The sequence below is a fragment of the Meleagris gallopavo genome, chromosome 9 (assembly GCF_905368555.1).
Source record: "Meleagris gallopavo chromosome 9, MGAL_WU_HG_1.1, whole genome shotgun sequence".
In the NCBI taxonomy this organism is placed as follows: domain Eukaryota; kingdom Metazoa; phylum Chordata; class Aves; order Galliformes; family Phasianidae; genus Meleagris; species Meleagris gallopavo.
The window spans coordinates 13,559,257-13,574,035 of record NC_139412.1 but is presented as its reverse complement, the minus strand read 5'-3'; the positions used below and the strand labels follow the sequence as shown (position 1 = coordinate 13,574,035).

The 14,779-nt window shown below is 39.0% G+C and overlaps 1 protein-coding gene across 2 annotated transcripts in view; it reads left to right on the top strand.

Annotated features, from left to right (window-relative positions):
• The window catches only part of TMEM164 (transmembrane protein 164), a 40,794-nt gene extending 27,471 nt beyond the window's left edge, over positions 1-13,323 (top strand). For both annotated transcript variants that reach the window (XM_085230708.1, XM_085230707.1), the window contains exons 6-7: positions 7,069-7,169; positions 7,562-13,323. In XM_085230708.1, the coding sequence (XP_085086834.1) occupies positions 7,069-7,169; positions 7,562-7,768 (308 nt within the window). In that variant the 3' untranslated portion in view covers positions 7,769-13,323. The remainder of the gene's footprint in view (positions 1-7,068; positions 7,170-7,561) is intronic.
• The last annotated feature ends 1,456 nt before the right edge of the window (positions 13,324-14,779 follow it).

Here is a 14,779-nt window from a genome sequence, read left to right as displayed (position 1 = left end):
ATTTTATGCGGAAAAAGTGTAATCCTTCACTCCTTTTATTGGGAACCTACTGATATCACTGACTGCTTTGTTAGGAACTCAGTGTTAATATTCCTTTAAGGAGGACTGAGCAGAGATGATCTGAGGCTCATTCGGCAGAGAATGGCATGTCAGGTTTTGTTGGCATGCTAATCAAACATCAGTCATGCACGCAGACTCAGTTACCTGTTAAAGCATTTTCTTTTGGACAGGAAACTGGGTGACAGTAAGGAGGGCTGTAATTCTTTTTCTTCTCTCCCTGTTACTCCTTACAGTGGAGAAGACAGGTCACGTTGCGCTGCCAGTATCGCCTTCATGTCCCCTCTTGTCACTCAAATTGAAGGGTGAGCTCTGAGCATCTCTCAGCAGTGTCACTTAGTGAACTCACTGAGGGCTCATTGCTCAGGGATGTGTTCTTATTCAGGGATAAGGCATCTCTCTCCTCTTCCTTCTCCCTCTGTATTGAGTACAAATTTCATTACTTAACCTTCTAACATATTTCCTTTCTAAAAGTGCACTTATTTATGTATACATACATATGTATGCCAGCCTAGGCAAACTAAATGCTGATTTGGTTCATATGTCTCTTAACTTCAGTAAGAGGGTCTCATGTACAGCAGAGATAAGATATAATATCAGCAGATGCAGATATAATAGGTCAGCACAGAAGATTCCCAACTCAAGGGAGCTCTTTCATGAAACGCATCTGCTATTTGCAGCTTTCTTGCTGGACGAATACAGCCTGTGAACTCTGCCAAAAATTATGCTACTCTCTGGCAGGATACAGCATTCCTGAAATAGCTAGATAGGCTGAACCAGAGTAATAGGATGGATGCAGAATTGTGTATATGGTCGCTGCTTTTCGTTGTCCTCAGGAGTGAGACCCTCACTGCCCTGTGATGTATGCCACGGCTTTGTAGTTCCTGGGTTGGATTACTGTGGCATCGGATGGATGCTAGGACTGGCAGAAGGGAGGTGAAAGAAATGAAGTGTTAGGGTGGAGGGAAGAAGATGGAACCACAGCAGCGTGAATTTTGAGCAGGGAGTCAACCTCTTCATGGAAAAACACATTAATTACAACTCAGCTGGTCTTCTAAAACATACAAGTATGCGCAAGTAAGTATGCTTTTTGCTACTGGGATACAGATGGCTGGTAGAAGGCTTAGGGAGATGGCAGCTGAGCAAATGTGATGTCATGAGCTGTCAAAGCTATTTCAACAGTGCATTATTAACCTGACCTTCTAAGAACAAAGTATTAGAAACTTTCAGTTCTGTCTTAGAGGACTGAGTTTTGCCAACTGTATACTCTTAACACAATGAAAAGTTTCCAGTCCGCACTTCAGTAGCCTCAGATCTCAGTTTCTGACCATCTTAGTCCTCAAGCTACTTTGCCAGTTTTTTGAGGGATTTGACAAGATAAGGTGTGCCCCTGATTTCAGAGCTTCAAGTGGAATTGTTATTTTCTGAAAGTTGTGACTGAATGGTATCATTCCACAGTGGTTTGGAATAAGAGTTAATTTCTAGGGACTCCCTAACAGCAGTGTTGAGATGTTCTTTCTTGAGTTCTGAGATCCCCACTATTGTTTGGTAGATTTAATAACATGATGAAGTAGACATGGATGTTGGTGTTCTTAGGGTTTTGTTACTTTAAGGTGCAATCTGGTGTATGAACAGTACCTGAAGATCTTACATGCTTAATCAGAGGCCTTTGTTTTGGTGTCACTTAATTGCTGCATGATTCTGATGCTTTCTCCTGCAGGGGGAAGGGTCGCTAGCGTTCACTCTGCTAAAATGGCTGTGCAAATTCTCAAAGTTCAAAAGGAGGTTGTACATACTGTGGAGATGGTAAATTAATTTGGTTGTAATTTAGGGAATAATAAAATCTCCTTTTGGGCAAACTCTGGACAGTCAAGTCAATCTGGCTTCATCTCTTTAAGAGCTGTTGTTGTACAGCTGTGCACAAATGGACAGATAGATTGATCCTCAGTACTTTAGTTGTTTGCTAGGAGTAAAGAGAGGCTTTTCAGCTTATATGTATTTCTCATAAGCAAAAAAGAAACTTTCTCTCTGACTGAAGTCATGAGGCCTTTCTCTTTTTTGATCTAGCTGCCTTCAAAGGTGGCAGCTTTGAAGAAGAGAAGAATTTTTCTAGCAATGTGAGAAAGTCAGTAGAAGCTCACAAACTTCCCTCTGCAACAAAGCATGCTGCTGTGATGCTTCAGAAGTTGGACAGAAGCTGCTCTGTAGAGCCAGCTTTCTTAAGGGCACTGCAGTGTGTTTTACCTAATGAGATGCTGGGCTCAGTTGTAAGATGTAGAACACATAAGAGGCACAGATGGAAGGATCAGTTTTCCTGTAGCTGTAAACAAGGAAGTGCAATTAAAGCAGCTGGGGAACCGAACTTATGCTCTTCTTTTTGCTACTAAGGATTTGCTGGCAAGAGTGGGATATCAGCACATTTAAACACGTTTTTAGCTGTTGTACCCTTTCTCAGCCACTTTGCCATTTTGTGACTCTTGCTTGTATTTAATGATAGTCTTCCATATCTTTTAAATGAAGTTATAGATCAGGGTTTATGGTAAACATTAGCAATCCAGGAAAACTTTGATTTTGTATTTAAATACAGTTAGGTTGTCATAAATCTAGTTTATCTCCAGCCTCGGTGAAATACTTTGTAATGAGGGGTACATCTCTTCCAATGTACCTCCTAATCTTATAGATCTGTTAAGTGTTGTGCATTGTGTAAGGTTCACTCTCATCTGATCATGCTCCCACTCTTCCCTTGACAGTTCCTGTGTTCCTATTTCAGCATATCTCTGCCCCTGGATCCCCTGTGTTAGATGTAAGTGGCTGGTGCAGTGCTTGGAGCGGAGTGCTCAGAGCAGTAGGGTAGTTGTGGCACTGTTCAGTAGCAAGAGATTTGTGCTGCTCTGGCTGTAGGCTCATACTACAATCTCTTGTGGTGTGGTCATTTAGGATAATCTTGTTTGGTTTAAGGAAGCTGGAGAGGAAGGGGAGGGGACAGTGCCTCTGCCACATGACCCATTGAGCTTTTTGCACTAAGCAATTATGGTTTTCTATTGTGAAACACTTAAACTAAATAATGGTGGTGATGTGGCATTCTGTGAATGGGCCCAAGATCTGTTAGTCTTCTCTCTGCATGTAAGAGACAGAAGTTTAGGAGAATATTTTAGCACTACACATACATGCACATGGAAGAGGAAGAACCTTCCATATAGTTATCAACAGTAGTTTGTGATGGGAATAGGTAATACAAGATCCCCTGTCCAAGCTGATTTTGACAAGCATAGCTGAAAGTCAAGAACTAGAAATCTCCTGGCATAAGGCAATATATGAAATCAACACATGGATTTGGAACAGTTAGGGGGAAATAGCAGATTTCAGGTGAGAACTAGCCTACCCTTTTGAGAACATCCTTTTCTCTGCTGGAAGGAAGCTCTAGGCTACCTCAGTAGGCCAAAACATACACACTATTGGAAATTACCCCTTAATTAAGGGAAATAAAGTGAAAGCAAGCTTGCCCTCACCTTTTCTGCAAGCTTGAAAATGACGAATCTGCAGTAGCTGAGTTCTGGATTTAGCAGGCCTAGCTGTACTTTGGAGGATACTAAGCTGAAAAATCTCTATCAAATACAGTGGGAATGAAAGCTAGACATTAGGAGCAAAGGATGATTTTAAAACTCTACTGAATTAAAAAAAGAAAAATTGTACTACATTTAGGTTCTAATTCAAGCAGAGAAGTAATTCTGTGCTGCACCTTATTTTACTTTCTACTAAATTGTGCTCAGATTTTTACAATCCTTTTTTTTGTAAACGAAATCAGTAATTCATAAGTTAACTATGCACTTATAACACTGGAAGCAATGTGAGACTTTGTGGGGGGAGATGAAAACTAATATAAAAGAAATTGAGTCTTTGCGTTGATCTTTAGATTATTAAAGCCATGCTTCCATTTTCTGTATGTCAAAATTAAATGCAGAGCTTGTTCAAGGTCATACAAATACTTGTTTCAGAAGCTGATGATGATTCCTAAGCCCTTCAACCTGTGTGAAATCCTTCCTATTAGTGCTGCTGAAGTTTGATCTAAACTGTAAGATCTGCTGCTGTGGCATTTCAACACAAGAACAAATGTTACAGCCTACTTGGATGACCCTGATTTGGAACAGTCCCTGCTGTCTGGAGCATGAGCATTTCTGAGAATTGGATTTAGTGCCAGCCTGGCAGCTGGATTGAATTTTTGAAAGTGCTTAACATGTAAGAACTGCCTGTGATCTTTAGTGGATAGCAAGATAGTGAACCTCTCTGCTACGTACTGAAATGGATTTCCCATATAAGCAGCAAACAGCTTTTGCCAAAGCCAGCACAGGCCACTCAAACCACCACTCGGCTGGGTCTCAGTTTTCCCGCTTGCGTGTTTTTGTTAAGACTTTACTTCAGAAAATAGATCACACTGCTCTGTTAAACAGTCATCTGTTGAATAGCAGGACTGCAGAGTAATAAAATCTGTAGTGATTATTTATCCAGTGAGAAACGTACAGAAAATATCCCAGGTATGAATTTAAAATTAGTTCCCCAAAATGCACTTGGGAATCCAGAGCTCTCTGAAATGTTTTTCTGTGGAGCTCATTGCCTCCTTTTTGTTCCTTGATGTCCAGATAATGCTGCTGCTGCTGAAAATAGTGCTATTGTTCTCAGGATTGCCAAGTCTACCAAGGAGGAAATTTTCTATTATATAGTGAGATTGAAAGGCTGTATCAGCCGAGAGTCAACAGTGGTGGCTTTTTCTTTAAGGTTTTGCAACAAAGAGAGGATGCAGCAGTGTGGAATTCTTAACTGGAGGAACCTGAACAGCTCTTCTTAGTGACTTTTGAAACGTGATTCCCTGACTGGACGCAAGAAGCTTGGGTTCAAAGCCAAACTATGCCACTGATCTATTTTGTCATCTTGTGAGATTTACTGCGTCGTTTAATGACTGCATTCTCTCACTACTCCTGTTCCATAGCTGGATTCATATGGCTATTTTAGTGTTTATCCTCTGCCCGCACACAGATTGTCCTCAGTATCAAGGTCTGGATTTGAGCTTTCCTTTACCTCAGCAGTGTCTGTTCACAGGCTTTACAGAAACTTCTGGTATAACATAAGCTACTGCCAACGGGGCAAGTTCGCATGAAATCAAATAGATAGATATATAGCACTACTACCAATTCCTGTGAGCTGTTCTAGAGCAGTTTTAGATGCCCCAAGCCTGTCAGTGTTGAAGAAGCATATGGATAAAGCCCTGAGTAATACGTGTTAACTTTTGATTAGCCTGAAGCAGTCAGGACTTGATGATGACCTGTGTTCCAACAGAATCTATTCTTCAATTAAATCTTATTTTGTTTTGCATCTTGGTTAAACATGCCCATCAGACTACAGAGACAACACTAACACTTTGATGTCAGATTGTTTTCTTTATGCAGAGTGTTTCTGTATAGCTTGATCAGGTCACTTTAAACTGGTGGTGCAGCCAAAAATAGAGTCCTGGTCTCCTGAACTCCAACACCTAGGCTAGTTGCTCTTCTATTGATGTCTACAATGAAAAACCATATGCAAGGTATTATCACTTCCCTGCTGTCTTACTGATGTTTTCAGGCAGTGAAGTTTAATGAATTTCAATGCTGTTTAAGTGAAGATTTCTGGTTATGGTTTCTAAATAAGATACTAAATAGGATGCCTGCACTTCTAACATACTTAGCAAGCATGCTCTAAGAATTAGAGCTGTGTGAGTTTTCTCCCTTTAACTGCAGAACTCCACTTTGTAGAGTTGATTTCTACCTTAGGATTTTGCTTCCTCTGACCTTCACCCACCCACTTGATAAGAAATCTTATAAGCTGCCTTCTGCTTTTAAAGTAGCTTCCCTGCTCCTATTTATTGTGGCAGCACACAGTAACAATTTGCTTACTTAAACATGGTGTGCAGTTGTATTTTGGATAATTACATTGACATTATTGCTTGTTAAATAAATAATGAGTGATATATTGGGGGCATATATGCTGCTGTCATTCAAGCATGCAATCAACTGCCTAGTTTTTATTGACAAGCAACAGAGAAGCTGTAATATTGAGTGGCCAATGAATAGATAAACAGTTTTAGAACATAGAGTGTAAGTAATATTGATAAGGATATTTTTACTTGCAGAAAATTCTATTTAAATTAGATTAATTTTGAGGTAGATACCTGAAATAATCTAGATTGGCATGATGGGCAAAAACTGTGGGAGAAAACCATGCAGAAAAAAAAATTGTTAACAGAGCAACAGGGATTGAGACAGCAGTCCTCTGGGGACTGTAAAACTGAGACAGCATGCACCACCATACATTGGTGTGGCAAAGCAGATAACAGCAGTTATTTGCCTTTATCTATGTAAAATCCCATGCATAGGCACGCTTGTACCAGCTTCAGTCCAGTGAGTACTGTCATAGCAAGCTATGCATGTGTAGTTAAATTTGAATCCCTTTCAGACTTGCACAGCATATGCTGAAGTGTCTTAAATCTTCCTGGTAATTCCCAAATATGCCACTTAGCAAAGGCTAATATGACTATTGTACCCTCCCACTACCTGGGTTAGTTTTATCATGCTTAACTCATAGTCCTCATAAGAAGCAGGAGTTTAAATATGAGTAGAATGATTTTTGAAGACTTCATTGAATACCATTGTTGCATTTTGGAATGGTTTGTTACTTCTGGGGTAGAAGGAAAAATAAGATAAAAATCACTGTTTTTGGTGAAGAATAGGTATGTTTAATGAGGTAATACAGTATACATTTTAATGCTGGACTGGGAGGAGGGGAGGAAATTATCTTGGATGCTCCAGGTAAGAAATAAAGCTCTCAAATATTAATTATTATAATAGTATTCAGTAAGTTATCAGCTAAAGCCAGATGCCCTAGCATCCACAGAGAAAAGAGAAGATTATTCATGAGTGTTTGATGGACATAGCAATTCAGCTGAATACTAACTGAACACTAATGTATTCCTTTCTTTTCAAGGGATCTACACTCCAGAACCACTCTCCAATTTCTGGTGGGCTCTTTTATCTACTGGGTTTATGTTTGTATATCACTTTAGCATCTTGCAAATTCTGGGACTGGTAAGTAAACAGAGGTTAATAAATGGATAGTTTGCAAGTACACTGAAAGTAAACACACTGACTAGTTTTTCAAGGTGTCCAGATGGACATGGATAAGATTACTTGTGTGCAGATTTTTAATTGCATGTTCTAATGAACACTTGTATCTTTTGTCTCACAAGTATTGACAAAACGTTTCATAAATCAGCCACGTACCTGCATAAATCCATCTATTAAATGCACAACTGAATTCAGATCGGCTTTCCTTCTGAAAGCTGCCCTGCTTGTGTTAGGTGATAATCCTTTGGTCGACAACTCTGATTATCATGGTAATTTTAAAATTATCATTTCTGGTGTCTGAATCAGTGCAGTACAAATCATGTTAATTTATAAACTTGTTGTCCCTTTCCTAGGTTACAGAAGTGAATTTGAACAACATGTTATGCCCAGCCATTTCAGATCCTTTTTATGGGCGCTGGTATCGAATTTGGGCATCTGGACATCAGACTATCATGACTATGACTCATGGGAAGCTTGTAATCTTACTGTTTTACTGTGCTGACCCCATCTTTAAATGTAGTGTGGACTTGCTTAGATTTCCAGCTAAGAAAATAGACTGAAATGTCTCCTCACGGAGCAGTACGTACAGGAAGCAGAGACACCTATATTCATACTGGAAAACCAAGAGGAGGGATGAGAAGACAATGTTTTTATTATTTTTCTCCCTGCAGTTTTTGGCCTCACAAACACTTCTATTATCAATTGAGGGTTTTTCTTTCAACTGCTGTTTTTCACTGCCTACTGCCAATGGCAACATTAGTGGCCTTATTCTGGAAGAGGTTTCTGTTCTATACATTTTGTGCAGATTACAGTAAAATCTACCCTTTAAAATTAGGTGAGGATTTATCTACATTCCAGCAAAAAGAGTGGCAGAGCTACCTCATTTTGACTTATTTTCCACTAAGTAGAATTTTTCCATTAGTACAGTTATATCACAGGATAAGAAATAAAGCTGAATTCCAATTCTCTATTCATGTGAACAGAACACATCTTGAAATATCTTGAAATGCATCATCATGGCTTAACTCTTAGTACTAAGTGTTGCAAAATGGTCATGGTGGAAAAACGTACACTTAATCTCCTAGTCATAAGTGCAAAGCAATGAAGTTTTACTGTATTTTCATTAAGCTGGTTGAAAATAATCGGGGAACAACAACTTTTAAATACCTTTTTTTTTTTTTAAAACTGAATACTTTGGTTTCTGGCCTGCTAAGGATAAATGTCTATCTGGTGAGGTCCCATCAGATCTTGATGCTTTGGAGATGATTTTGAGTGAGTAGAAAACGCCACACAGAAATTATAAAAAAAACCATGTTCTGTGTAAGTTACGATAGGTATTTAATCAACAATATTGACCTGCCTTTAAACAAAATGCTTTCGTCACTTAGCTTAGACTGGAGACTGAGTAGAGATGCAATGTACAATGTAAACAGGTCTCTTTTTTTCACTCAGTAGCATTTTAAACATTCCTCCTCTGCATTCTACCCTGATCTTTAGTAGAGCTGTTGGTGAGGAAACAAAATGAAACTATTTTCTGTCTCCATAGCTCTAATACATTCCTCATACTGATTTTAAAACACAAGTATAAGAAGGAATGTGAAATCAGCACAGGCTTCTACTGAAAAGGCAATGTTCCAGTTTACTAGTATGGTTAGATCTTCTTGTCAACATGAGTTTTGGAGTAGAAAAGGATGTAAGTAGAGAGAATTATAAATAGTAAACTGGCTAAGGGGAGAAACTGTAGGGAGGAAAGCTCGAACATCTTTACTGTGTTCTTCCAGATAGTTAACTGTAGATCTATTGTTGTGCAGCCTGTTGTATTTCAGGACTGCAGGAATTGTGTTGTGCAAAATGCTAGTTGCCACTTGCATTGCATTGTCATAGCTGTGACTTGTAAGATAAAAACAAAACCGTCATACCTCCTCTTGATGGATCACCTGAAGATATATTCTGATGTTAAGGTACAGTGCTTATACCTCAAGAAGAGAAGTAAGAATGAGAAGTGGTTGACTTTTTTTTTCTGCAAGATAGAATATAATTGGGGAGGGAACAAATGACTTCTCTAAATGTTTTCACTTCGCGTGTTTTTTATTGTTTTGTTTTTTTTTTAAGTAGATCTCCCATTAGAAGTCCTTTCTACATTCAAATTTACAGACTAGCTTCTGGCTTTCTTTCATGTCTTGAAAGTAAACATCCTGTACTATTTACTATAAATTGAGATGTAAGATTGACCTAAACTATGAAGCATATATATAGCTAGTCCCAGTTGCACAGACTGAACTACTATGTTGTTCAGTTTGAGAAAGGTAAGCACTTGATATATAGTTTTGACTGTGAAGTACATGATTAATTTTATTGAGCCATCTCACTACTGCTTCAGTAAAGCAGGGCATGTGTTGTGTATTTGTGGAGGGGTGAGCTAAAGAAAACATGCATTGGTATTGAAGGCCTGAACCCATCTGCGAAAGACTATTTAATTAGCTGCTGATGTGATGCTCAATTCAAGAGTCAGTATTTCATTTGCAGCTGATGAAATACATGATGTTGCTGAGAGATGCTAAGGTGAACAGAAATATTCATGCCTATTTGTCTCCTATGAACAGCTACGTGTACAGTGGTTCTTCCCTTCCCTTCCTGCAGTTACTGTCAAGCCTATCTTGATGTGTTTTTATTTACTTAAGGCTTGGCAAAATGCCTTCTGTTGAATCTAGTCTGGTTTAGAAGCAACATTATTACAGTAAGATCTTGCCAAATTTTGTAAACATTAGATTATTATTTGCCTAATTTTACTATTTTTTTAATAATCTTTCCTGCTTTAAAAAAACAAACAGCATTTTCTGTCTGTCTAATCGTATGCTTTGGAGCATTGGAAGCAAGTCTGAAACAGCTCCTATTTATCACCACTGACTGTCTCTGGTCAGTTAAGACTATGGAAGCAAGAAGCGTTTAAGTAAGCTCAGTGCCGTCTCTCTTAAAATGCAAAATTTTCAAGTTCTTATGACTTATAGTTGAGGGAAGCTCTTATTTCCTCTCACGCCTCCCCAGTTTGGGTTTCGGTGCATGTTGAACTTTTGGCTTAAGATGCTAAAATGTCTAATTGAATGTAATAATTCAGCAAGGAGAAGTAAACTGGCTATTACACTCAATAAGGATTTTATGAGCATCTGGATTTTATGACTGTCAGGAGAGTGGAGCCACTGGGATCTAGAGGGAAGAAGGGCAGCAGAGTCTTGAACTCTTCTTCGTGGTAAGCTGTGCTGGCTTCTTTTGCTTCTTGTACACCATCAGTGAAGCTGGCTGAGCTTTTATCCACAGAATCACAGAATGTCAGGGGTTGGAAGGGACCTCAGAAGATCATCTAGTCCAATCCTCCTGCTGGAGCAGGATCACCTAAATTAGGTCGCAATTCCCCACAACACATTCTGAAAACCATTTTTAAACACAGTCTTTCAGCTTGGTTTATGGTGTAGCTGTACAGAAAGTTGTCAGCACACTTGAGACACAAGCTTCACATATGGGGAAGAATAGGGCAGAAGGGAAACAGAAAGGGAATGAACTTCTGAAACATCAGTGGAAATTCACACTTTACTCTTTAGTTGTTTTGAATAGCTGTTTGGAAGATGCAGATGACAGAGCTTGTTCAATGTGAAAGAAATTGGTTTGAAAAGTAAAATAGAATACTTAGCCTTCATAGGGGAATATCTGTTCCTTGGCAGATTTTCTTTTCCGTGAGTGGTTTATTATATGAGCAGTAATTCTGTTTAGATGAATTTCTGGTAATTTTTTTCTTACTTATGCTGGAAATTAAAGAGTAAAACTGTGTTGCTATTCATAAATGCTGATGGGCATTCTCTCCTGTGCACTATGGACACAATCGATGTCACAGTAGCTTTAAGCTGTTGACCAGAGCCTGGTGATGTTTTACGTTGGAGCAGTGCAATGTATGATTGAAAGGGTAAGTCTTGGCCCTCCAATATCAGTAAATCTTTTTTCTCAGTACTAACAGTGATGAAGATACTAGGAGTAGATACAGTGCAGAGCAGGAGGCTGACATAGCCATGCAGACTATTTCCTTTTAGCAGTAGCTTGTATTTTAGAGGTGTTCCAGCAGGTTATAGAAACTCACCCTAAAGTGGATTGGTTTGCTGTCCCCTAGAGAGTCATGTACAATACCAGAAAAAGTTATTGTGCGGTGCTTAAGTCTAGGCTTTGGAAAAATTATGAATGCAGGCAGATGTTTGATCAGATCTCTACATTATACTCATCAGTACCACAGACACTTCAAACAAAAGAAATGAGGAGCAATGAAACTGATTACTCTTTCAGTCACTGAATGACTGTCGAAATTTCTTCCAGGTATACACATAAATGAAGCTCTAGTAACTGCAGTAACTACAGTTGTCTGCATTGGTTCATTTATGCAGACTTCTTTAAGTAGCCTTCCAAAGTGCAAAAATGAGCTGCTAAAACTTCTGCACCCACCATCAGATCTGGTGATAGCCTGCGAATATTGAAATTATTGTGCCAAGATTCTAGCTGTCCAGTACACGTGCAGTGATAACTTTCCTAAGGATTCAGGCACTATAGGCAGTGTATGAACTGTATCTGTTTAACTTCCTTCTGTTTAAGCACCAGAGATCTGCGTTTTGTTTCTTCTGAAGGCTGAAATTAACAGCACTTGATCATAATTATATAAATCAATCAAAACTCTGAATGCACACATGTACTTTGGATTTGGTTCAGCATCTTAGGGCTTGACAAATGCTGCTTATAAGCAAAGCTCACTTGTGCTTTAGCAGATGCTGCCTTGCTGAGGCTGGGAGACGTGAAAAGTCATTCATTTGCATACCTTAAAACTATGGAGTACCTCATTATAGATTTATCCCTCTGTCTCTAGCCACAGTCAGGGTTTTGATATTTCAGTATATTTTGTAACATTTTGTAAAACCTAACAGTATCTTCCTTTCAGAAATGGCTACTTGCAACTGTTCAAGTACTGTATTTTACCTGTGCATCTATACCTAATGACAACCATAGACTTTGATGTTGTTCTTGCTGTTTTCAAGTCATAGGATCATTTGGGCTGGAAAAGGCCTTCAAGATCGAGTCCAACCATTAACCTCACCTACCATGTCCCTCAGTGCCACATCTACACATCTCTGAAATACCTCCGGGGATGGGGACTGCACCACTTCCCTGGGCAGCCCAGTACAATGCCTGACCACTCTTTTTGTGCAGAAATTCTTCCTAATGTTCAATGTAAACCTCTCCTGGTGCAACTTGAGGCCATTTTGTCGCATCCTAGCACTTGTCACCTTAAACTGTTCAACTTGAGGTGGATACTTAGGAATTAAATTATTTCTAATGGTTAACACAGTTCAGAAAAAGCTAACAGGAAGGCATATGTCAGCCCTTCTGTTAGAAGGTGGAAGGTTTCTACAAGCAGGTGGATCAGTGCTGATGTTTTCATTTTTAGTGAGGATATACAAAACAAATCAGTTGATTCTTGTGATCTTGTACTCAGTATGATATTGCTGTATACTTGTCTTGCAGCTTTATTGTAACTTAGTTAAAACCAAGCTGTTTTTAAAATGATGATGTTTCTCTTCAGGGTCAATTTTGTACTTTTTTTAAATTATTTCTGCATTTACTGAGTCATTATCTCAATGCTGCAGAGGATGCAGCAGGCAGAACAGGATGCATACCCACACTGCTCTTGCCAACCAACCTGTGCCAGGGAAGTGGAACTGCTCAGGGACTGGACTGAAGCACATTAGCGGTCTTTGGAAGCTTGCAGTTCCCATTAGCTACCCCGTGTAGTGCTACCCAGGCACAGAATGGAATGGCAATGTCAAGGCTGGTTGTGGAGAGGCTCAACTGCCATGTATGCTGTTAGTTCTGAATAATTTGTAGGAATGTTTCAAATTTTGTAAACTTTTTAATGTGCTAAAACTTGGTTATGAGGTAACATTTACAAATAAGGGATAACTTGTGTACTTGTTTTTGTATTTTGGTCTGATTTTTTTGGTTGTAGTGCCCTATGTCCAGCTCACTGGGCAAACAGTTCTTAAACATTTGAATTAAAACAAATAAATGCATTTTAATGGTACTGTAATTTTGTTGTCATTCTAATCGTGTCAGGCACTGCATCTGTCTTGTTCACTGTTTTTTAAAGTAGTTAAAAAAAGACATTCCTCTTCTATTTGTAGTATTAACAGTTAGATTCACAGAGATAGATAATAGATTGGTGGTCATCAGATCAATAAGAACACAGCTTCTCCTATCTTCAGCTGTCTGTACTGCTAGATGTAGTTTGCCTTGCATGATGCAGTTTCTGCTGTGCAATCCTGATTATCACTGTTTCTAGAACTTTAAAGCATTTGAGTATGACCTATGCCTGTAATTTAGCAAGCAATACAAGCCCAAGTTTACTTTGCTGTAGACATAAATCCTCTAGTCACTGTTCAAATATCCTGTTCATCTCCTTCATGTAAAAAAGCTCTGGAAACAGTATTATTATGTCTTTCTTTACTCTGCTTTCAAGTTTCTTGCCACAATTTTGGTAGAGTGTGTTTTCTTTTTTAGTTTCATACTCTGTCACCTCAGTAGAGGAAGACAGAAAAAGTACAAAAGTTTTCAGCTCAAAACTGTATAATTTACAAGGGCTTTCTGGCCTATCTCACACATGTAGATGATGACAAACAACTGCCATCATTACTGCATGGCATTACTGCATAAAAGCTCCTAGCTGTAATTAAAAGGACATGTACACTGCAATAATGCTGAATGGAAGAATAACAACTTTGAAATAGACCTAATGTTTGGTACTGTTCTGTTAGTTTGGTTTTTATTCTGTGATAACCCCATACCTGGCTGATGTAAAAAGAGCAGGAGGCTTTGGGAAGAAAGCTGTAACTAGTGCTGCATTCTGATGGTCTGTAAGGTCTGGGGAGACTTCTACCCATTTCAGACAAATGATACCAAGTCTGTAAAATAATGAAAGAATATCAATGGAAGCTATTTACTCAAGCAGATTTTCCCTTCAGAGTTACCGACATCTAAAGGCTACCATTCTTGTTTTCAAAGTATTTTCAGCTAGAGACAGGAAGCCTTTTGAAAATGAATCAGTTAAAGGCAAACAAAAACATTTCCACATTCACAGCTGAATCCCAGGGCAACATTGGAAATTCCTTGCTTTGCTGCAGGAGTTATCCTACAGGGGAAAGAAAGTCCTTTAACTAACACTTACCCTGTAGAACATACCTTTCTATCACTGCACTAAACATTGGCATCAGGAAAGGGACTTCTTCCTTAATCTTCCATCTTCACAGGAGCCCTACATCAGTCAGTGCAAACCCTGCACTACAGTTTTTCCACGAAAGGCGGTCAACGTGTCAGCCTGCACATCAGCTAGCTCTGCCAGAACAGATAAATCCCTCGTGGCAAAGCAAGCTTCAGTACTCTATAAAATCACACCTAGAAAGTAATGTGAAGAAGTAGTGAAATTATTCCAGGTGCTATCAAGGCATTCTCTGATGTGCACTTTGCTGCATTGATCTCGTCTCCTTTCC